This window comes from Eublepharis macularius, chromosome 2 (assembly GCF_028583425.1).
Source record: "Eublepharis macularius isolate TG4126 chromosome 2, MPM_Emac_v1.0, whole genome shotgun sequence".
In the NCBI taxonomy this organism is placed as follows: Eukaryota; Metazoa; Chordata; class Lepidosauria; order Squamata; family Eublepharidae; genus Eublepharis; species Eublepharis macularius.
In genome coordinates, this window is record NC_072791.1 from 129,329,822 (window position 1) to 129,354,359 (window position 24,538).

At 39.8% G+C, this 24,538-nt stretch overlaps 1 protein-coding gene across 1 annotated transcript in view; it reads left to right on the plus strand.

Annotated features, from left to right (window-relative positions):
* OTOG (otogelin) overlaps window positions 1–24,074 on the plus strand; it is a 220,634-nt gene extending 196,560 nt beyond the window's left edge. Inside the window, exons 44-56 of the mRNA XM_054969999.1 lie at window positions 303–515; window positions 3,595–3,699; window positions 4,285–4,395; window positions 7,039–7,140; window positions 7,522–7,620; window positions 8,379–8,419; window positions 14,412–14,491; window positions 15,076–15,250; window positions 16,504–16,608; window positions 18,427–18,546; window positions 19,381–19,426; window positions 23,577–23,656; window positions 23,772–24,074. Of these exons, the coding sequence (XP_054825974.1) occupies window positions 303–515; window positions 3,595–3,699; window positions 4,285–4,395; window positions 7,039–7,140; window positions 7,522–7,620; window positions 8,379–8,419; window positions 14,412–14,491; window positions 15,076–15,250; window positions 16,504–16,608; window positions 18,427–18,546; window positions 19,381–19,426; window positions 23,577–23,656; window positions 23,772–23,972 (1,478 nt within the window). The 3' untranslated portion in view covers window positions 23,973–24,074. The remainder of the gene's footprint in view (window positions 1–302; window positions 516–3,594; window positions 3,700–4,284; window positions 4,396–7,038; window positions 7,141–7,521; window positions 7,621–8,378; window positions 8,420–14,411; window positions 14,492–15,075; window positions 15,251–16,503; window positions 16,609–18,426; window positions 18,547–19,380; window positions 19,427–23,576; window positions 23,657–23,771) is intronic.
* The last annotated feature ends 464 nt before the right edge of the window (window positions 24,075–24,538 follow it).

The following is a 24,538-nucleotide window of genomic DNA, read 5'->3' on the forward strand; positions in this document are numbered from 1 at the left end:
TCTGAAGTGTTGCAATTTAGAGATCTGACTACAATCTTGCTTGCTTGCATTGCTTTCTCTGAGAAAACATTTCTTCATAGGGGCACAGATATTTATGAGTTTTGTAGAAACTGTTATATGTCAGAAAAATCAAGACTGAGAATGTAGTATAAATCAGAAAAGTTGCTAGATTAACAGTGCTTTCCTATGATGAATACTGAATCTGGACAGATTTTTCCTCTATGACTGATGTTGTTCCTTTTCTATCACAGACTTTAAAAAGACAAATTATATATATTTAATATATTTCCCCAACAATTCAGCTTGTACAGACATCTCTGGAGTGCCCCGTGCGCTGGGTGAGACTTGGAAAACCTCCCTTAGTGGATGCTGCATGTACAAATGTGTTGACAATGAGACTATTACTCCCGTGGAGTACAATTGTTCAGTTAGTCACGATGCTGAATGCAAGCACTTTGGAGAAGTGGCCTTAATTGTACCTGATGATCAGACTTGCTGTCCTCAGAAAGTCTGTAGTAAGTATGCTTAATGTAATGTATGAGATTTACTTACTAGGACGTCTGATATTTCATTGTTTTGAATTATATCTTGCTCAGCATAATTCCTTTTATCCAAAAATATTTTCATTGTTCAGAAATATAAAAGCTAACTAAAATTACTTAATTTACCTAATTTTGAATGCAGCATTTGGTTTTTTCACAATTTGGGGACCATTAAAGAAGAAATTAGATGGCATAGAACAAAGAGGGGTGCATTTTGACTACGGAGTGAATGAGTAAGGGTAGTACTGGAAGCAATTGAGATGATCTGTATGACAGACCAAGGAGACTGAATCAGCTTGCTAAAGTCTTGCTGAAATTCCCACTCTGTTCAAGAGTATTTAAATAGATATTACTTGCACATTTTCCTGAATATTTATTCAGACTCAAGATCTAGAAATTTAAATTGAATGTTGTAACATTGTCTCCTTGCCCTAAAATATGTTGGTTCACAATTGCTTTCCTACTTAACTTGCTTTCTGGAGACCAGACAACAGGTATGAAAAGGAAAAGGGGGCTATACTCACCTAGAAATGTTGACAATAGTGGTATGCACAGCTGTTAGGGGTGTGCATAATGGAAAAAACAAACAGAAATTACAGGCAGAACTCACTGGTTCAGCTCATTAAAGCAGCTTCCGGGACGCTGAACCAGTTCCGGGAAACTGCATTGTAATGAGTCCCCCCATCCAAAAAGTGTATGTGTTTTGTTTCGTACCTTCAGCAGCAAGCAGGCAGCTTGCTTTCCTGAACAATCAAATCCCAAGGGGAGAGAGAATTTACATTATCAATTAATTCTGTTGGTGGAGGCAGAGAAATGGTATTCTCTGCCTCCCTACCCATCTGCTCCCTCTCCTATCAGTTTTGGAAATGTTTAGATGGGACGCTTCAATCAATCAGATCCTTGTAAGTGGAGACTCCTCCTCTCCTATCAGCTTTGGAAACATTTGGAAGGGAGACTTCAATCATAGGCTGCAATTAGAAAGACACTTTCCTGGGAGTAAGCACTATTGAATAACATGAGACTTATATCTGAGTAGACTTGTTTAAGATTGCTTGCATAGTCTTTCAGGGCTCGCTCTTTTTGTGAATCAAATGTCGAATGTGTGCCTAGTCCCCCCCTTCAAAAAACAATCCTTCTTGCCTCCACAGTAAAAGGTCTGTTGGGGGAGGGTTCAGCCAATCATTCTGCCTGCGGGCTCTTGGCCGATGGAAAAAATTAGAATACAAGAGGGGAGAGCCTCCAAACAAGAGTACCAAAACAACAGAGGAAAACCTCAAGTAGATTCAATACAATATTTAGATACTATAACCTCTATATATACAAAGTGCAAGTGCTCAAAGTGCAAAAATGCATTTGATTAAATACATAATATACAACCATTTACAGTATCATTTCACAAAAATCCATTCCACATAAGTGTCCTGTTCCTGAGCCAATACACAGTGTTGAACCTATAAAGGCTTATGGATTTTGACCAATGCGTGTGAATTAACATAGTGAAGGAATGAGCAAATGTATTATGGCTGCTGAAGAAGCTTTGCGAAACAGGTGATATTGGTAGCTAGCACACCCGTTGCCAATTTCTGCTGTCCTAAGCCTGGTTGCTCCTCTGCTGGAATGACGTCGGAAGAGGCACAACCTTTTGCAATGACAGTTTGCCTGTGAATGGATATAGACAAAATGACATCATTCTGACAGAATGACTGTACAAACTTAGGTGATACTTACCATTATAGGTTCAACACTGGGCATTGGCTCAAGAACAGGACACTTATGTGGAATGGATTTTTGTGAAATGATACTATAAATGGTTGTATATTATGTATTTATTCAATTGTATTCTTGCACTTTGAGCACTTGCACTTTGTATATATAGAGATTATATTTATAGCATCTAAATACTGTATTGAGTCCCCTTGAGGTTTTCCTCTATCGTTTCGGTACGATAGAGAAAATAGCGGAATGTTGAGCACAAAAAGGATGGATTTAGCTTTGCCCCTCATTGTGGGAGCAAGGCACAAAGAAACATGAAACCAACAGTCGACAGCAGAATGCAAAGGTAGTAAGTTATTGCTGCCATAGAAAAACTCAGGAGATCAGTGATTTAGATTGGGAGGACGGAACTAATGATTGATACTGTTTTTGGTTAAGTGTGAAAACAGCTGTCCCAAAGCCTTGTTTCCCCAATCCCCCCCCCCTCCGAAAAGAACAGCATGCATTTGCACGTGTGGTCAACATGCGTGCAGGAGACTGAAATGGAAAAAAAACCCACAAATGGATCAGTGGTGAGTTGGTTCTGGCCAACCCGGAACAAACTAGTAATGGACTGGAATGATTCTGAAACCCCACAGAACTGAAACTGAAATGGAAATTGTCTTGGCATGCATTCTTAACAGCTACGGCACTGCAGTTCTGTTTTTATATAAGGTTGCAACCTATAGACTGTTGTTCTGTGGCTTGTTGTGACACCGACTTCTCACCAGATAAAACTGGATGAAGGCACTCCTGGTCAGGTCTTATTTTTTGACATTTTAAAAAAATAAAGTGAATAATAATGTGTAGCTATATACTGTATTTCAGGTGTTTTAATGATATACTACTGTTCTTGTCTTTAAAAAATGAAAATGTAAAGCACTTCGGGTTGCCAGTACAACCGTTCAGGTGAAGTGATTAATGTAAGAGTGTATTTCAAAGCAGCAAATCTAAGGGGACAAGGAAGACTGTAATCTGACTATGCCTATTCCCCTCTTTTCCAATCATGAGACCTACCAACTGTTGTTACCACAGTCCTGTCTGGATTCAGCCTCCAGAAGTTGCCTACATGTGAATATGCATATTCTGACTGGACTTACAAATGCATCTTTATTATTAATGTTTTCCTGATAGACGTTCTAATGATTGATATTAGTAGCTATAAGCAGCTGTTTGGAAAAAACGTTTTTAGTGTGTCATACTAGGAATGTTTACTGATGCCTAGCAAGTGCATTCAATTTTTTCCACATTTGGAAATACGTTTTTGTCTTTTTTGCTTCTCTCTTTCCTTTCTCAAAAGCTTGTAATCAAAGCCTCTGTGAAACATTTATTCCGGAATGCAAAAGTCTAGAGAAACTAGCTACTTATTACCGTGATGATTCTTGCTGTCCCAGTTATACTTGTGGTAGGTATTAAATGAATAAATGAAATTGCACAAGCAGTCTATGTTCTCACTATATGAACTGAAATTAAGGGGTCCTGTACTATGTGGCCAGTGAAAATAGAATGACTTCCACAGCCAAAATATAACTAAGAAAACTTCCTCTTAAAAATTTAAGATTGAATTTAAACACTCCCTTACATTCACAGGAGAGTTCCTTTCATGAACTGAAAGACTTCTATGGACAGAAGGGCATTTTTCATTCCAATCCTATGGTTTGGATCCAGTCCTAAGAGTTACAGCTAGTTTGATTTTGTATCATGTGCAGTTGTAAAGGGAAAAGGTAGAAAAAGATGAACAAATATTGTCCAGGAAGTTCTTGGCAGTATTCCTAACCTTAAATGGATATGTTTTGATAGTCCATTACTAGAAGATAAGATCGCACAAATTATACTAATGTGATTTGTGGGAACTGTTGATTCAGCATATACAAAGAACTAATGCTATGCCTGTTTTCCTGATTTCCTGCTGATTTCCAGGATCATTGAAACAGGGAATAGGATATCAGTACTCACTCTAAAGGCTGATTAACTATTCTCTGTGTTTCAGAATGTGATCCAGCAAAATGTGAGTCCATGGAACAAATTCCAAACTGTCAACCAGATCAAACCCTGATTGCTGCTCATGTTGAAGGCACCTGCTGTGTATCCTATATATGTGGTATGTCAAAATCAGTTCTTATTAACAGTCATCAGATTAATATGTGAGCACAGAAGCTTGGCCACAATATATGCCACAATGACACAAGAGCAGCCCTACAGTCTCAGATGAATGGTATATCTGATCCAATATTTTAAATTTATTTATACGTATATTCTGCTTTCCCCACAAACAGGCTCAGAGCAGATCACATCAATAAAGACAGTATGAAGATAAAAATAAGGTAGCATAATATTAAAAACAACAATACAATTCAGTATAAAACAGCAGTGCGCATATTGTCCAAATCCCTCAACATCAGAAAATCTCGTGGGATGAGGTGGCCATCTGCCAGATGCATCACACACTGGGGATGGGGGGTGGGTGGGACACATGATGCAATGTACTGCTTTGGATGGTCCAGAAGAAGAACAAATCATGTATTTATCTCGTACATTTTTACCCTCGTACCCCATTTTTAAGCAAGTCAGGGCTGTTCCCTCCTCCATTTTCCCCTAACAAAACCCTATGAGGTTGATACAATGACTGCCCAAAGTCAGCAAGCTTCATGAGAGACCTCCCAGATCCTAGTCCAACTCTCTAGACCAGCAATGGTGAAACTATGGCACGCGTGCCACAGTTGGCACACAGAGCCCTCTCTGTGGGCAGGCGAGCCAGGTCACTGGATCACTAGGTCCAGGGCTCATTTGGAGGGAGAATGCCTGGAACGGCATTCTGGTAGCTCTGAGCAGAGATCACATGGGTTTTGACCCTGCCCACGTGATTCCTTTCCCTCAACGCTGCCTCCCTGCTGCCCGTCTCTTTAGCAGCAGGAAGTGGAGGCAGAAGCCGGGCTGCTGGGGCTGGCTTTCTAAAGAAGAGTAAGCTGCTTTGATTTAACTTGCTTTACTTTCATTCCAGACTCCTGAGTGAGTGAGTGAGTGAGAGAGAGAGAGACACTGACTGACTGCAAGCTGGGCTGCTGGTGTAAAGAAGGGCAAACTGCTTTGATTTAACTTGCTTTATTTTAATTTGTGGCTCCTGAGTGAGAGAGAGAGAGAGAGAGAGAGCACTTGCAAGCCGGGCTGCTAGTGTAAAGAAGGGCAGACTGCTTTGATTTAACTTGCTTTACTTTCATTCGTGGCTCCTGAGTGAGTGAGTGAGTGTGTGTGTGTGAGAGAGAGAGAGAGAGAGAGAGTGCTTGCAAGCCAGGCTGCTGGTGTAAAGAAGGGCAAACTGCTTTGATTTAACTTGCTTTACTTTCATTCGTGGCTCCTGAGTGAGTGAGTGAGTGAGTGAGTGTGTGTGTGTGTGTGTGTGTGTGTGTGTGTGTGTGTGAGAGAGAGAGAGAGAGAGAGAGAGAGAGAGAGAGAGAGAGAGCTTGCAAGCTGGGCTGCTGGTGTAAAGAAGGGCAAACTTCTTTGATTTAACTTGCTTTACTTTCATTTGTGGCTCCTGAGTGAGTGAGAGAGAGAGTTGTTAATTAATTCAGACAACTGTATGCGTTGTTTTTTTTTTAACTAAAACCTCCGTGTTCAGGTTTAATTGCAATGTTGGCACTTTGAAATAAATAAGTTGGTTTTGTGTTGCAGTTTGGGCACTCGGGCTCAAAAAGGTTCGCCATCACTGCTCTAGACCAACCCTCTAGACCATGTTAGCTCTCTCTGTACATTTCGGTGGACAGAGACTGTTTTGTATTTAACAGTTGCAGATTTGGGGACAGTTTGCCTTAGTATGTTGGGATCCAACCATGGCACCATTATAAAATGATTAAGATTTTTAGTTAAAATTGGTTTAAAGTAGTGGTGTCCACACTAACAGTAAGGAATATACAAGACACATACAAAGAAATGGAGCTGAGAGTTAATAAGAAAAGATGATTAGACAGTGGTTCCTTGTCAAGTATCTTACATTTTATATCATCAAGATTGTTTGCATATGTGGAAATTAAATTCCAATATTCTTTAACTCAGTTGTTATAAAGCCACAGAAACAAGTGGCAATTGTATGCCAAATGCCACTTTCTGGGTAGCCCTGGACTAATTCAATTTTTGTTTAGTTTTTGTTAGCTTAATTCTGTGTACTATATGTACATTACCAAGATTCTAGCTTTCCTGCAAATTCAAGGAGATAGATCTGTGACATCAGAAGAGAAATAATCTATATAGAATTTATCATACACTGAGATTAACATCAGTGATGAAATCAGAAAATTGAGTTACTGATTAAATTCAGTAGCCCCTGTACATTTGCAGACCTCCATATGTGCCAGGACTTCCCCATTTTCTTCCCCAAATACTCTACACAAGCAGTGAGGAATTCCCATATGAATAGACAGCATTTCTCTTCATAGAAAAGAACAAGAAACCCCTTTATGTGCATATGTGGATTGTGGCAATAACAGTGAAATCCACAGTTTAGGATTTTACTGTAAGACAATAAAGCTAAGATTAATTAAGATGCCTTGACCCAAGAGGGTTGGTGGGGAATAAATATGTTAATTAATTAATTAAGAATTGTGATTTGGTTTCTGCCTTACCTCCCATACTATTAGGAAGAATTTTTATATGCTAAGGAAAAAAATATAAAGAATCTGCTTAATAAATTGATAAGATGTGTAGTGCACTTCTGGTATTCAGTAGTTTGCATCTTTTTCTATCTCAGCATGTGGTGTTTGCTCTGATCAGATTCCAAGGTGCCAGGAAGGAGAAGTCCTTACTGTGGATGGCAATACTACAGACAAGTGTTGCCCTTCTTATCAGTGTGGTAAGTTAACTTGACAGTTTCTCTAGTGGTTTTTTTTGCAGGGTCCCCCCCCCCCAACAATGATAGAATATTCTCATTAATGAGAATTAGTTTAGATCTACAGTATACATTTTTAAAACATCTATATGTAAAGCTTGGAGAGTTGTTACTAACATTTGAAGCAGTGTGTAGTATTCACTCACTGTCACCTATGGCCATTAAAATATTAATTGAAAATTTAAGGAAGTTAAATCTGAGATGTAAGAGTTTGTCCTTAGTATACATGATGAATGGGTGTTCTATGTTTGCTAGCATTCATACTTAGTCAGCAGCTTTAGCAATTCACCCTTTGCTGGGCCATCTAAAACAATTTCTTTCTTTTCTTTCTTTTTTAATGCACAGTTTGTGAAACCTACCGTTGTCCTGAATTCAAATGTGTTTTCGGGATGTCCTTAGTAGAAGTGTGGAGTCCAGAAAAGTGCTGTCCATATCGTACATGTGGTAAGTACATTGCTTAACTTCCATTTACTTATATTGGCACATTTAAGGTAATGTTAGATAAAAATGTATCAAACAAAATATCAGTCATCAACCTATTCTGCAGACTAGTGTGAAAATGTCTTTGTATATAATCACATGGCAGTGTAGGCTAATACTAAATGATCTCAATATACTTCATCCTGTGTGGATCACCATCTGATTTTGAAATATTCTCTTCTTGGCTGGTAATCTTGGCAGTACTCTTCTTCATCTCCAATAATCTTAAATATGACATTTAACTGTTGAGTTCCTGTTCTAACTTTTTAGCATTAATATCCAAAGGGTCCCAAGCATGAGAAGTAATCTAATGCAACAAGGACTATCTAATTTCCTCTAATTCTCCCTTTCCCACCAGAAGCAGATGTGCGTATGCCACACCAGAAGCAGATGTGCCTATGCCACATCTCAGACTATTCCAGAGGTTCCTATGATTCTGAGAAATCACATTTGAGCAGGCTCAAAGGGCTTCTCTTAAAGTTCTTTGGCTATAAAGTGTACATTGTTGAACCCTAGTTAAGGTCACTTAGTACAGAGAAAAAGTGATCTTTAGGGACCAAAATCTTGGGGAAGTAGTCAGATTTAGTATGAAAGTGTAGACTATTACATAGCTTTTGAACTGTGAAGAAATGAACTTGCATAATGCTTCATTGTATTTGCCAGAATATATAGATAGATTCCTGGATGCTGATTATCTCACTTTTATCTTTTTTAAATTTTAGAGTGTGCATGTGATACAATTTCTAGGCCTCAGTGTAAACTGGTAAGAAAATAAATCTCACTAAAATGCTTCATTTTATATCAATATATCTAATTCTCAACATGGCTAAATATATGGATACTTAAATACCGAGACAGGAACCATAAACAGACAAGACATCCTTCTACACATCTGGAAAAATATCAGGCTTGCATAAAAATATGACATATGAAAAACAAATATATTGGTTTATTACAACTCTCCAAAATAATAGATGCTGCTTTAAGAAATGAATGCCCTGTCAGTGACCATGGTTGTGGTTGCTAGGCAACCACAACAGTATCACCCATATGACAGCTTTGGTTTCTGTGTGTAAAAGGCAGGGGGAAGAGGCAGTATCATTTCCTGGGTTGCTTTGGACTTTGAAGAGGGACACATCAGGGCTAGCCTGGAAGCAATTACTTTGTCAGAATACTTTAACAGTAACTTTAAATCAGTGACAGAATTTTCTGGAAGATTAAAATGTTCACCATTGGTGTAAGGATTTCCTTTTTGTTTTTAGCCTTGCCTTTGGAGACACACACACACACACACAAACCTTCAGGTGATATTTACTTTATCCAGGCTTATACTTCAAGAACACTTTCCTTTTGGGATTTGAGCCCCACTGCTAACACCATCTGTATTTGTGTGACCTATATATTGCTGCCTCTCGCAGAAGGTTTTTGCTGCCACCAAAGGTGTTTGTCTCAGTTTAACTGATATTATAGGATACTGATATTATAGGATGCTGTTATGGATACTGCCATAACAAAGCGGGTGAGTGTGGTTCTGGGGTAAAAAGGGATCCTTTCTTGTTTAATCAGAAGTATTAGTATAAGTGTGTGAGCATGATGACTAGAGAGTACTGATCAAATGGGTTTCAGAATAGTTCTTAAGCTTGGTGTTTTCAAAGACCTATATAGACCTATATAGTCACAGACCTAATAACAAAGACTTATTTTCCACACAGATCTTCACTAATAGAATAATCACTCCGAATGTTCCCTCTAAGGTGTGCAGTGTTATTGAGAGCCAAAAAAAAAAAATTTATGAGCTGAAACTTACATAAAAGTTTATTTTGTGAGCTGACCTGCATAAAAGTTTTGAGAGCGCTTTTAAAAAAAATATTGCAGTCTACAAGCATATAAAAATACAAACAAACATTTGACTGTCACATAAATCAGTTTTTTAGATGCTTATAACCACAACCTTATAAAAATCTGAGAATTAATTTTTTAGTCTGTATTTTAAGAACGCTTTATAGATTATACCTGGAAACAGAATCAAGTCACATTTCATTACAGGGACTGTTTTTAATTTAACTTCTCTCTTCTTCCTTTCTCTGTTTTCCAGAACTTGAAAACACTGTCAATATTAATACTATTCCCATTAGACATGTGCTGTTTAATTCTTATTAAGTTCTCCAGGAGATCTGTATCTAGCCGATTTCTACTCTTAGTTTTAATTACATTCATCAAGCTAAAGCCTCTCTCACAAATACAATCAGCACGTGAGGCTTGAAAAGTTCCACAAACATTTAGGAGAAGATTTTTTTCACTGAATTGTTCCTGTTGTCATGTAAATGTTAGTATGTCCTGGAAGATTTTCATTGCTCCAGCTTTTCCTCCAGCCACCCTCTAAGTTTGGTCAAGATTGCATTTCAGACATCCGAGTTACAGACCCCCAAGGCGGCCACCACCCCCAGGAAACTTCCAGTAGATACTGGAGTTGCAAGTGCCAATTGACTTGCATTGGTTAGCAGCACCAAAAAGTTGCAATGAGGCAAAATCAAACAGAAAGGGTAGGGGAAGAGCCCCCTCACTCACCACACAGACACCTTCCCAGCCGTTGCCTAGGAAATTCATTCTTGCTTCTTGCTCACGTAGAGAAGAATGGGAGCTCTCTGGTTGGCAAGCAGAGCTGCCTGTCAAGGTTCTGAGGGCTGAGATTGGCTGCAGAATGTCCACCCCTCCCTTGCAGAATGAGAGCTCTCAAAGTTTTGATGGCTAAGATTGGTTGCAGAACATCGACCCCTCAGTTGCCTAGGGAATTCATTCTTGCTCCTTGCTCCATAGAGCAGAATGGCCTGTTAAGTTTTTAAGGTCTGCAAAAGGTCTCCAGATATCCTCTCCATTGCTTAGGAAATTCATAGATCAGCACCAGGATGTCTGGACTCACAGACCGACGTACTGGCCTAAACGGACCAACATTCATGAAAAAGGTGCGTCCCATGAACTGTGTGTTTGTGAACCACGAACCAGGCCAGTCCATGCAAAATTTTGGTCCGTTTTCCAGACTGTGCCCACCTCTAGTCTAGAGAGGTATCATACCTTGTTCAGTGGCCTGAACGAAATAACATCTCTGTCTGTTGCATTGGCAATTTCCTCCAGTTTGGCTTTTTGTGCACTTGATCTACTGAAGAGGGTATAAACAGTATGTATTAGAGTTTCAACCTCCCTAATGAATAGGATTGTTTTCCACACATTATCTATTCCTAAATCTTCTTGATGAACTATACAATGCTGCTCTAACAGATGAGGAATTGATTCACGAAGGATTGCAGCGACACCGTTCTGCTTTCCAAACATGATGGCGGCACCATCCAAAGTAAACATAACCATGCGATTCATGTCCAAATGATTTTCATTATAAAACTTCCTTATAGAATCAATTATTGCAGCACTATTGCAAGCAGCCAATTTTACAATGCCAGCAAAAGTGGTTTTATGATGACCACCTCCACTTCTTCTGAATTTGATGTACATGATAAGCATCTTTGATACAGTGATGTCGGTGCTTTAATCAATTATGAGGGTAAGGAAAGGCGATTCCCGGATTTTTTCTACATTTTCACTTTTCACAACACAACTAATGCATTCAATGAATTCGAAGGCATAGTTTTTACTTCTCTAGCTAGCAGGAATATTAAGAAATTTTGCCACATGGTCATGAATTTCCTGCACAAACAACATGGATACATTCAACTTAACTGCAAACAGCACATTTTCACTTAAAATCTTAACCTCTTCTGGATTTGACCTCTCTCAGTTTGCATATTCAGTTCTGGTGTTCCTATCTCCAGACATTTCTTGTAAGAAATTTAGTAGAGATCCATGGCTCTGGTTCTGAAGTTTTGTTACTGCATCAAAGTATTATTTGTGATTTGTGTAGTGCTTCAGGTAATTCACTTTCCACTCACCCCATTTCTTTCTGGTGCTTCAATCCCCAAAAACTTCTGCTTTGAGACATATATTTCAGACCACCATATCATCAGTTTCACAATATTCAAAGATTTCTTTTTAGTTGATCCTTCTTATGTCCTTTCAAATGTGGCATCACTGTTTCAATGGAAAACTCCATCAACCATTCAGTCTTGAAGCTGTCACACTTTTTCTTCGTGAATCCAACGAGCAGTATGATGTCAGCTTCCCGCTTCCACATTTTCAAAGGCATTTTCAAAGGCTCATAGTCCCTTGGGGGCTAACAAAGAAGGGAAAGTGTCTCTACAGTTTCAGGTTGACCAGCTGCACATGCACTTGCATTGCAGAGCACTAGAAGGGCATAAAGACGCACCCAGTTGGAGTTAATCTCCAGACTTGAGCTGAAGGGGAGAACAACCAAGCAAACTTTGCTCTGTGGAATGGAAGGATGCACCCCACTGAATTCAGTGACATGGCCCTAGGCAGAATCAGGCGCAGAGTTTCCGCACCTCACACATGATGACTACCCATCAGCAAGAACAACATGCCATGTTTCAAGTCAAATAATGGGGAAAAAGGAATAAACAGGATCAGCCAGCGCTACAAGCAAAAGAAATTTTATCCTATCATTAATATCTTTTACTATTTTTTTTAATAGTAACACATCATTCCCCTCCACCAAATTCCCCTCAGTGCTTGGAAATAATAGATTCAGTCCCTCAGAGTAGTTTCTTTTAAAATTAGTCCTCGTTGATTTACCAACAAAACTGTAGCATCTTAAACCAGTGAAAGCTTGGAGCTCTGAGAATACAGTGAAGTAGAATAGAACAATCTGTACTGTTCATACACAAGAATGCATGCTTGCTCCATAGTTTTGTTGTGTGATGTGTTCCATTCATGTACCCTATCATACCCCTTCCCAAATGGCTAAGCACAAGGGAGCCTTACCTTACCTTCCATTATAGTCACTCACAGCAGCAGGCAATCCACCAATCAGTCTGCCACAGTCTATGAGAATAGGAACAAAAAACTCATCAGGAAAAAATTGCCAGCCTTGAAACACTTTCTTGTACACCTTGTGCAGACGTAGTCTGCAACGGGAAGGGGAAATTGGTTGGGAGTGCCATTGTTCAGTAGTGTTAAGTGGTGAAGGAACGGCTGCCTCAGAGCACAAGCTTACAGTTACTCTCTTCTTTGCATTGCTTTGGTGTTGCTTTCTAATAGCACAACTGCATAATACACTTTTTTAAAGTTGCTGCCCTTCCTACACTATGTAAGCACATACTTATGGCGACCCCAGCAAGGGGCTTTTAAGGCAAGTAAGAAACAGAGGAGGTTCGCCACTGCCTTCCTCTGCACTGTTGCCCTTGGTCTCCCATCCTGCTTAACTTGTGGGATTTGATGAGATCAAAGTGTGCTGTGGCCGTCACCCTCCCCTACCCACATGAATGCTATGAAATACCATTGCATAGCATTTATTCATGGCAGAGGAAAACTAATTGCTGCCTTCTGTTTGTTGCAACAACAGTGTAGGCTCTGATTTCTAGCACAAATGCATCCCCCCCCCTCTCATTCGGTTGTGCACTTCTACCAGTTCCTGGAAAATAAGATCAGTGCCCACCTCCCACTCCTGCACTGCCATGACCACCAAGTTCTATCCTTGAGGAAGGTGAGCAGGGGGAGATTTACAGCCACGGTTGTGGAGTGGTATGTGAGCAATGGGTCACACTGAGTCCTGGCACCCTGCCCTACCTATGTTGTACATATTTTATTGATAAAGGAGTCTGGAGCAGAGGGGAATCTGGGAGTAAAGCTACTCATGTGAAAAATGAACCAAGCCAAAAAGGACTGAGAAAAGGGCCCAAGGATGATGCATCTACTGGGTTTTTAAGATAACCAATCTTTGATCACTTCCCTTGCACACCTGGGATTATTCTCACCAGCCCAGCCCCCTCTCTCCAACATTGCCACCAAAGGAGAGATAAGGGAGAGTGGGTCTGTTTAGAATTTCAAACGTCTTCTTTATCCCAGAATGCTAAATTTTTAGGGCAACCCTCCTCAACTCAAACTCAGGGGCATTTGTTGGTGAGGCAGATCCTGAGATTTCCTGTTATGAAGAAAAAAGGAAGGAAGGGAGAAAGCGATAGAGGGCTTGCTTTGTGCTTGCAACAAGCTAGTAAATGTGCATTTTTACTTAAATTTATTTGTAGCTACTTTTCTTTCCTATGTGGACTTAAATATTGTCCACTCTATCCGTACAACAACTCTGTGAGATAGGTTAATGAGGGAATGCCCAGTGCAAGCTTCTATGACAGAGTGATGATTTGAACTTGGGTCTCCCAGATCCTAATCCAAGAAGGAAAATGAAGGTGGGGAGGGCGCAAAAGCAACAAGATGTTTTGATGCTTTCCATTTCATATATCCAAACTTCTGTCACTGATACAAACTTAATTGTTTTGTCTGACACATCAGCAGAAGTTTCTTAGTTTTTAGCATATAGATTGTGTAATTAAGCAATAAAACTAAAAATTGTAAGTGTAATAGTTGTGTTGTTACAAGCTATGCTTCTTAGCACTCGGTGAAGGAAAACCAAACTAATAATGAAGTACAGTATTTGTGATGTCTTGCATTTGAGAAAATACAGTATTTTTTCAGGTATGCCATGAAAAAGGAGGAGTCATCTTAAATTAGCATACAAGATACAGTTTTCAGTAATGAAAACTTTTTGTGTATAAGATTAAGGGGGACTTGTACATTCACAGTTGTCTTCCTTTCAGTTAAATAAATTGGCATTGTTTTCCCTCTGTGGACAGGGAGAGAAACTGATCATAGATGAGCAATTCCAGAACAGCACGGAAAATGTTTGTCACTGCACTAAGTACAAATGTTGTAAGTAGACAAGTGTTCTCAAGGTATTCAGTTCATTTATTTGTTTCAGTCCCCTTTCCACTCAGAAACTGAATGTTAAGTGTGACATATCAAAGATACCCAGTTAAGCCAGAAAGGTTTCACATGCTGATGCTACATCCCTTAAGCCCTTTAGACAAGGTTTGCAGATGGCCTAAAAGAACAAATGCCAGCATAATGTCTATATGTTGTTCAAATCTATCTGGCATCCTATAGGAATCCAGGCCATGTTATTTCAGCCATTTTAGAGAACATATATCATTTCCTCCAATTAATTCATCCACTGTTCTCAAAAGTTTTTAAGCAAATCTTTTAAAAAAAATTTTTTACTGGCAGTGCCTGTGGATATTACTGGTTTGAACTTGTTATATAAGGAAGCTAATGTGATCCAACAAAAAAGGAATTGATATTACTTTTGTTCCTCCTGGTTCTTGTGAAGATTTAAAAGTATTATGTTAAGACCCATTTCATTGTCTTTTTTCTGAAGCAACAGTTGTCATCAGTTTTAAATAGCTAAAATAATTTTACCCAATGTATTTTTGTTTGTTTTTGGATGTTTGTTGCAGTGAGAGACAAAGTGTGCCTGAACCACGAGAGAGGCGTTCTGCTTCCAGGACAGTCCATTGTTGAACACACACCTGATGGTGTTTGTTATACTTCCTACTGCACAAATGTCATTGATCCTGTTACCAAATACTTTCGGATAAATACTGCCTCTGTAGATTGTGCAGCAAGGTGCAAATCTGTAAGAAGTTCAGAATTAACTATGAATTTTTAATTCTACTTTAGACGATCCTACAAACAGCAGATTCTTTCCTTATCAATATAGGAAACTGTTTACATAACTATAGGAATGGAATTGCTTTTCCATCAACCACAGTCTCTATGTGTGTTCTAATAAGAGGACAGGATTTAAAAAATGGAGTTAACTTTAACTTACGAATAATAATACTATGATGATCTTTTTGCAAAAATACTGTTTAGTATAAGATTAATATATACTTTTCTGTTCAGATAACTGTTGGAATGGATAACAGAAGTTCTAGGAATGTATGAAGCAGTGTTTTAAACAGAAACGCTTATAGCCTTGTTCATTTCTTATAATAATTGGTTGAAACTAGATGAAATTATGTTCTCAGTGGAAATCAACCTTGTCCACTATGTTTAATTAATATTTTGGTATGACTTCTGTTTCCTTACGTCAGTTGATTATGTAGGGTACTATACCTTCACTGAGGGAGATAGTTGTGAATTTCCTGCATCGTGCAGGGGATTGGACTAGATGACCCTGGAGATCCCTTCCAATGCTATGATTCTCTGTGTACATATAAACTAAGAGGCCTTCTTTACTCATATTTGTAAATACATTGTCCCTCTAAATATGCTATACCTCTACAAGCTTTGATCTAGCAGCACTAGCATGATGTTCTCATTAGGGTTCCCACTCCAAAAGGTGGTGGGAAATACCAGCTGGGGGCAAAGGATCCCCTGCTCTCACTGGGGCTTGCATCTCTAGTTTCCATATAATGGAGCAGCCTACATTTTGGAGCAGAGTAGGCATAGAACACTATATACTACTATAGCCAGTATTAGTACACTATACAAGTCATACAATAATGCATTTAGCATAACAGTATTACTTGACATTTTATAAGATTCTCTGTGATCCTACATGATATCGTGATTTAAATGAAGTCATAAATCCTATGGAAAATTTCTGCTAATGGAAGGCAAGTGATTTTTGCCATTCCCCTTTCCTGCTGTAGACTTCATCCTCCTCCATGCTGTTCCTGTGGACCTCCTGTTCTCCAGGAAAAGCATCTTGGCAATCATTTTGTGCTGCAGTGGCGGGGGAGGGGGGAGGCAAGGAGCTCCCATTCTGCTGATGGAAATCCCTTCCACTGGTGGAAGTTTAGTGTGGGTTCCAAGCAATGGTGTTGTTATTCTAACTCTTGATTTAACCTATTGTTAGAATGAAATTCTTGATTTATTTTGCAGAACCAGATATATGAACCCCCAAAAGATTTAACAACCTGCTGTGGACAATGCAAAAATATTTCTTGTGTTCACACTTTTAGCAATGGAACAGTTTCACTTTTTAAGGTAAATTGATACATGTACTTTTTCTAGTTTCTAAGTATAGTGCTGAGTTTAGCTTGTATATCAAAACAAAAGAATTTGCAGTGGAATGAATTCTACCAGGTCAACCGCCACCGCCACTGGTGCTGACTCCGATGACTTCCTGCTCCAGGTCCACCACTGGAACCTCAGCTCCTTGGGCAGAAGACATCTCGGTACCAACTGCTTTCACCCGCTGCAGCTCCCACTACACCTTCCAGAGCAGAAAGCCTCATTAGTATTTCCCTATTGACAGCACCCCTAGATGCCATTCTGCTCAACCGCTTCCTCCTCCCTCCCCGGGCAGCAGGTCCTGGAACCCCTTTTGCTCACTCTAAAGCTGCCAAACGGCACAGAATTTCCAGTTGACTAGAAACCACATCTCCTCCGATGAAGACCGCTCCGGGGGAGGCCTCTTGGGTAGCGGCCGTTTAGCAGGCTGTTTCTTAGGTGGCATATTAAATCAGGCTACAGAGCTATCCAAAATAGCAACTCCTACACTGTAGGTAGCTATAAATGTCACTTCAATACTAATTGAAAAAGATCACATGCAGAATGATATTACAACTGCACAGTAATAACTATCAGCCTAAAAAACCTCTCACACAGCCAAGCTGGCCATTGGGAGCAACCACAAAATGGCCACCTGAGCTAAGATGGCTGCCACTGCAAAAGCCCTCCTAAGATGGCCGCCGCTGAAGCCCCTTGCAAATTCAAGGCTAAGCCAGGCCGTGCTGCACACTATGGCAACCCAGTCTTAGTGCCCCCAACAGGCTGCTCCCACCAACTAGGGAGGAAAAAGAGGGGGGGGTAATAAAAGAGGGGTTAAGGGCCCTGAGCTGATAGAATGATGGGGGTATCAAACTGCTACCCCCCCCCAGATGCCAACAGACTTCCCCAAGCAGGCCAAAACTCAGGCCTCCCAAAAGGCCCTCCATCACCCAAGCCCCATTGAGACGCAAAGCCCAGTTAACAGATGCGCTCTCACACGGGCCCCAACACCAACCCAGGTGAAAGGCCACCACAGGCCCAGGCCCTCTTAGAAGGCATTCTCAGGCAACACTGCCCTAGCCCGCCAAAAGCTAGCCGTCTCAGCCTGTGCATCCTCTCAAAAGCAGGCCTGCAGAGGGTGGCAGCAGTGTGGCGCGGCCGATTGCGCATGGCTGCTGCCTCCGCTGCCTGCCCTGTTGCCTCTCCCTGGGTGTAGCTACTCTGGTGAGGCGAACGCCGCTGCAATGGGCTGCGCAGCCAGCTACACTGCCGCCAATCCACCCCCGAAACCACTGCCACCGGATTCGCCACCACTCCAATGCTCACTGGAACAGGTACGCAACCTGCTTCCCTGAGCGTTTTCAGCAACTGTGGCCAGGGTAAGATGGAGCTGCTGAACAGGCTAAAGGCTCCACCCCGGGAAAACAGTGCTGCCTCCTCCTCCTTCCAAGGAGGCAAAGTGCAGCCCCCGGCTTGCACGTTGTGTCAACAGCCAAAAGGGCCATTTTATATATCTCTTTCCTCTCTTTTAGTCTATCAATTCTACTGTCTTGCCTGATTCTCACCACTAGAATTTCCAAAGGAATAATAAACAGTAATGGTGATATTGGGCACCCCTCTTGTGTTCCTTTTGTTATTTCAATTTTCTCTGTAAATGAACTATTAACTAGGATGGTTTGTGTAAATATTTTGCATCCAGTTCAAAAACTCAGTCCCACAGTTCATTCTTTGCAGTGCTTTCATAAGAAAGTTCCAAAACACATTGTCAAACTGATGATCAAACTTTCTGATTATTTTTAAATGTTTGAACAGCCTGGTACAAGCTGGGTTTCGAACTGTGTTAGATATGACTGCACAAACACACCAGTTGGACCTGTACTTATTACATCTTCCATCAGCTGTCCCCCCTTTAATGAAACAGAGTGTGTGAAGGTCAGTACTTTATCAGTTTTTTATATGATTTCAGAGAGTTTCAATTTGCTTCCTCAGGATTTTCAGCTATGTCCGTAAGAAACACCACAGAGTTAAGGGCCAAATTGCATCTTATGCATGCATTGAGCAATGGGATACTGTTGAGAACAGCTTCTATGTAATGAATTATTATCCTGGTTTTAATACCTATAAATATTTACCATGTAGCTCATCACCATCATATGGTTTCTAATATGCTATACCATATTCCTGGCTGTCACTGGCCAGCAGCAGGGAGGAGGTATTCCCAATATAATGGCAATAGTCCACACAGTACATTCAGACCTAAATAACCTCTGGATTGAGCACCATGGCTGTTTGTTTATTTGTAATATATGGAAAACATGATCAGCCACTAATCTGGAGATTATGGGTAGAATCCTTTGGGATCTTGTGCTTCACAAGACTAGTTGCAAGCAATGAAAAGCAAAGAATAAAAGAGTTAAAAGGAGAAAATGGAAGAGAGGAGAATTTTGTAAGCTACTGTGGGTTCCCATTGGGGAGAAAGGTGGTGTATAAATGAAGTAAACAAATAATAAATGAATACAATATATGACTTCCTTTTAGTTCAGAAGGCTTTATGCAGGCAAACTTTTATTTCTCCCATTTTTTTGTTCAGCTTTTGTTTAATTTAAAACAAACCAGTATTGTTGCAGTATAAATTCTAATTTTGATTACTGTTTAGCTCCCTTAACAGACTAGGTTTCTCATAGTTCGTCTTTTTTAGAACTAGGGGCTGTAAATTAAATATTAAATAATTACTTTATAGTGGATCTGATTTTTTTCCTTATTCAGGTTGGAGGATATATTGTACCATTCCTAGATGGATGCTGCAAAACATGTAAGTGATTACTGAAACTTTGATACATTGATGATACTCATGTACATTTGACAGAAATCTGGGCATTTGTTGCCTTCTGAAATATAACATATGTTTACCAACTGATTAAAATGGAACTGACATTCTGAAGGGCTGTTCTTCTGATGGAAGAGGAAGTGGTGATTTTCATCAATTCCATCCACCCATAGTAGATCCTGTTTGCCTCCTATGCTGTTTATGACGGCCCCCTAATCCCCAGGAACAGAACTGAGTGGGGGGCTCAGTGGCTGCAGCAGGAGATTGAGGCATACCATTCCACTTATAGATCTCTTTGTTACTACTAACATTTAATTATTAATTAACAACTTTAAAATGTAAAATACAGAAAATAAATTGTAAAGGCAAAAAAGGGCATCACATTAGTTTCTTAGAGGAGACCAGCTTTTTCCTTGAGTCTAAACAGCACTTTAAGAATCCCTGATCTAATCCCACCTTCTGGAGCAATGGTCCCCAATTCTAGATTACTTAACAAAAGATGAAAATATGACAAATGCAAGCAGGAAACATGACCTCTACTATTCCCTAGCATATTTATGATACCAGTTGGCACATTAATAGGATCACTACTAAGCAGTAACCAAACCTGGAAAAATTTTGTTTAGCAGAGCTTTTCCTATATATTTTTGTTACACAACAGCCACTCAAATAACTGAATATTGAGTATTGAACCATGTAACAGGAGGTGTACTTTTCTGATTGTTGTATGTAATATACTATGTTGTTAATTGGTTCTTGTTTTAAAAAAATTATTGAAAATGTTGAATAAAATATAATTTTTTTTAAAAAAAGAATCCCTGATCTAAATGTTTTAGTTTTTCAGTGTAGACCATACACTTCCCCAGGAAAAGGTCAATCTAGCAATTCATAGCTGTTGGGGACAAATAAGGGACATTCAAGATTTTTAGTAGTCCTTTTCTCCCACTTGCAATAGCTTATGAAAGCCTGTGGAAGAGTATCGTTTTATACTGATAACTAGAACATGAGGATAAAATCACAGGTCCCTTGTCAAAGCCCTTAAAAAGTAGCACACAGCAAGTAGGAATGAAACCAAACATTCAGGAATTTGCTCATGGCCCGCAGGCATAAGGGTCTCACTGAATGTATGACTATGACCTCCAGTTAACCGTACAATCCTAGACAGAGTTACACTCTTCTAACTCCATTGAAGTCCATGACTTCAGAATGGTGTAATTCAGTTCAGGATTGTGTTGTTGTATGTCTATCATATATCTAGTTCTTACCTGGAACCTTGGTGTGTGGATCATTGAATCCCCACAGTGGGGTCTGATACAGAGTAGTGGGATGTTTGTACAAACCCGGGTCAGCCCCCAGGTTTGCACCAAAATCCCTCCAAATTAAAAAAAATGCATTTAAATTTTTAATAAATTACCATGTCAGAACAAATGGCCATCATTCGCTCCTTCTCTTGTGAGGTCAATAATCCCTCATCAGAGGCTCAAAATGGGTGTAATGGCCTTCCTCTCTCACCTTTGTCCCTTCCCCACTGGAGCTGGGTGCTTCTGATAGCTGTCTGGTGCAGCCATTCTGAGGGCTAACTTCCTTGCTGCTCCTTACCACTTCATGGATCAGGTACGTGACAGCGCCACTACAGGTGGGAGGAGCTGAAGTCCCCATGAACACCACCATCTGAGCCAGGCAGGCAGAGGTGGCAACAGAACAGGTGGGTGGGGAGGATAAGCATCTGTGTCCCCTGCCATCGCATCAGTCAGTCATGTGGAGGTGCTGCAGGCAGGCAGGGGAAGGGAGGAGTTGGAGCCACCAATGCTGCATGATGCAGGTAGATGAAGGCCACAATGCTGCAGGTGGGTGGACTGACCAGCTAGTATGCCACCCCGTAAATTTGAGGGGAGCAAAATAATGGGATTCCCCGTCAGGAGTTTTGCAGATCCCCTGCTTGTATTGTAAATATACACGTAAAGTGCTGTTTTTATATCCAAATGTTTATTTGTGGCTTGGGGCGTTTAGTAATGTGTTATACTTGATGGCCAGTAGTGGGTTAATGATTAAGAACTGGAGTTCTGTTTTGGTGTATCCTGGAGAATATGGGGTTTGTATAACAGGGCCTCCCACTACTCTGTCACCTGTTGTGTTATCTTACTCTTTTCTTGTAAGTAGTTCTTTTTGGTTACAAATACTTTTACACTTTTAGTGCAATAGTGTATGTTATGCCTAGAAGATTGTGTAGCTGAAGATCGTATGCACTAGGGGATATTTTTTTTTTGCATAGTTGAACAATAGAATGTTGTAGCAGAAGATCGCAGATTACTGGGCCCCTTGTGGGTAGATTAGAAACTGAGCAGTGAAAGAGAGATACTTATTTTGGGATACCTTTTATCTTATATAATGTGTTCAATGTGTAATGTTCTTACTAGGTTCTGGAATGTCTCTGTTGTTCCCATTCCTTGTTAGCCCAATCAGTCCTACACCTAGTGCTAACTGTAACACAGGTACATTTTTTTGAAAATCGATAGGAACAAACCAATGAGAATCATTGTTGATTTCCAACAATGTACTCCCTTGTTGGAGCATCACATCCTCAGGCCACAAAATCTAATTGAAAGAAGCTACTGTTAAGTGATCACTGTTCAGATTTACTCACATATCTTTTCATTTTGCACTGTATGGGCAGTGCATTGTTGTTAGCCAACAATGTACTGTGAAGTAGAATGCATTTGGATAGAGTTCAGTTTGCTGCATGTTTAATTCATTGATTCATTTCAGTAATTTCCATAATGATGTAGAACATAGAAACTAACTGCTTTGCTTTTAAAGCTTGCTGATCAAATAACAATTCTTGCAGATAATATGGCATATGTGTATGTTACTGCACTCATTGGTACAGGCTGAATGCGTATCTAAAGATTCTCTTTCCTTATAAAATATTACTAAAAATCATAATGCGGAGGTTGAATATACATGAAGAGTTAGAAACACTGAAATTTGTACAAGTAGGCGCTGCCACATGGTGTGATTTCACATCGCATGGGAATGAATGTGAATGATGAACTAGATGGGTGATAAGGATTGTGTGGATTGTTCCTACACAATTGCCCCCTCCCTTCTGTGATGATTCTATACCCTGCTAAGGTCCCTCCTGTCCTCAAACCCTGCTTTCTCCAGGGCCCACTCCCCAAATCTCCAGGAATTTCCCAACCTGGAACTGGCAACCCTGGCCACAGTCCTCAAATTGTTCATACTTAAAAATTTCAGTTCATATGTTTCAATTTGTTAGCTGCCTTGGTGGCCCTGTGAGGGCAGAAAGGTGGGTAAAAAGCTTGTTGGTAAATAATAATAAAATTTTTTCATTGACTTTAGATGGATTACCTTGAGAAATAGGAGTAACCATAGTACAGGAGCCAGTTGAGTGTGGTACAGCAGTAGTTAAAAGTGGTTTGCAATAGGAATAAGGAGTTTCTGCTCATCTATGCTACTGACTTTGTAACCTTGGATAGGTCACTCTCGCTTAATCAATTCATAATGCTGTGATGATAAAATTCAGGTAGAAACCTAGATAATGCTGCTCAGCTTCCTGAATGAAGAGCAAGATAATAACTGAATGAAGTAATTCTTACTGGTTTTGTACTATAAAAGTTGCTCTACCAAGTAGAACTACAACACATAAGTACATCAGCTTAATTGTATAGAGCTAAGCAGAATTAACAGGAACACTCTAAGTGGAGTTACACCCTTTTAATGTTAATGGACTTAGAAGTATGTAACTCTAAAAGGTTAGCCCCATTGGTGGGGCCGTGAGAGCTCTGAGAGAGTTGTGACTGACCCAAAGTCACCCAACTGGCTTCAAGCGGAGGAGTGGGGAATCAAACCTGGTTCTCCAGATTAGACTCCTGCTGCTCTTAACCATTACACAAAACAATTCCAACTTCTGATATGGTGTATAGGTTCTGTCGATTTTCTAAATTGTTTCTTGATTTTATCTGGTGTGGTTAGGAGTAGGACCAAGGAGACTACTGAGATATGCTGTTCACTGGGTACACTGGTGGTTACAGGGTGTGCAGTTACAGGGACTTTTCTGCTTACAAAATATGTAAAACTGAGAACTGATGTTTTCCAATTAATTCACTCTTTTCAGGCAAGGAAGATGGAAAATTCTGTAAAAAGGTCACTGTTAGGATGACAATACGCAAGAATGACTGCCGAAGTAATACCCCAGTAAGTAAAGAACCATTCGTTCCTAAATACCCTTTGTAGCTTATTACCATGAAAGTTTAGTAAGTACTGCTTACTAGAAATAAGGTATTCATCATTATTTTTGTATGTATTTCAGGTAAACATTGTGTCTTGTGATGGAAAGTGCCCTTCAGCCAGTATATATAATTATAACATCAATACATATGCAAGATTCTGCAAATGCTGTAGAGAACTTGGACTACATAGACGAAATGTGCAACTGTATTGTAGTAGCAACTCCACCTGGGTCAGCTACACTATTCAAGAACCCACAGACTGTTCTTGCCAGTGGTCATGAGATGATGCTAAAAGAAGTCATGAAATTAATTTTACTCCCATAATTATAAACAATAACATTGACATCTCATCTTTTGAAAATGCAATTATCTACAGTTATAAAGAGCCACAATTATGTATCAGTCCCACTGGGTTCTGATATGCTACAATAATAGGTGAATTTTCCACAACAATGGTATTTTTTAACACAATCCCTCAAATAAGTGTGCTTTTCAGCATTCAGTATTCTGAATTCATATCACTCTAGCAGCCACTTTAGATGAATGTTTAATAGATCTTGGTAAATAGTATACTTGTGTGAGCAGTGTAATATGTGAGGAGAGAATGCACATGATACTATGGCAGCAGCTATGATAAACAGGGAAGTAAGCTTTCCGACTTGCCTGTTCAATAAAGTTGCTTTGACGGTATTATGAGAATTCCTTATTCATGTCTTGCACTAGTCATATGAGTGCACCAGTCATCTGAACTATTAAACGTGCAAATAAATGCCTGACTCTGAATCAGCCTTTAGAACTGTTACATAGAATAGCTCTGAACCAACTCTAATTCTAGCCTGTACTGCCA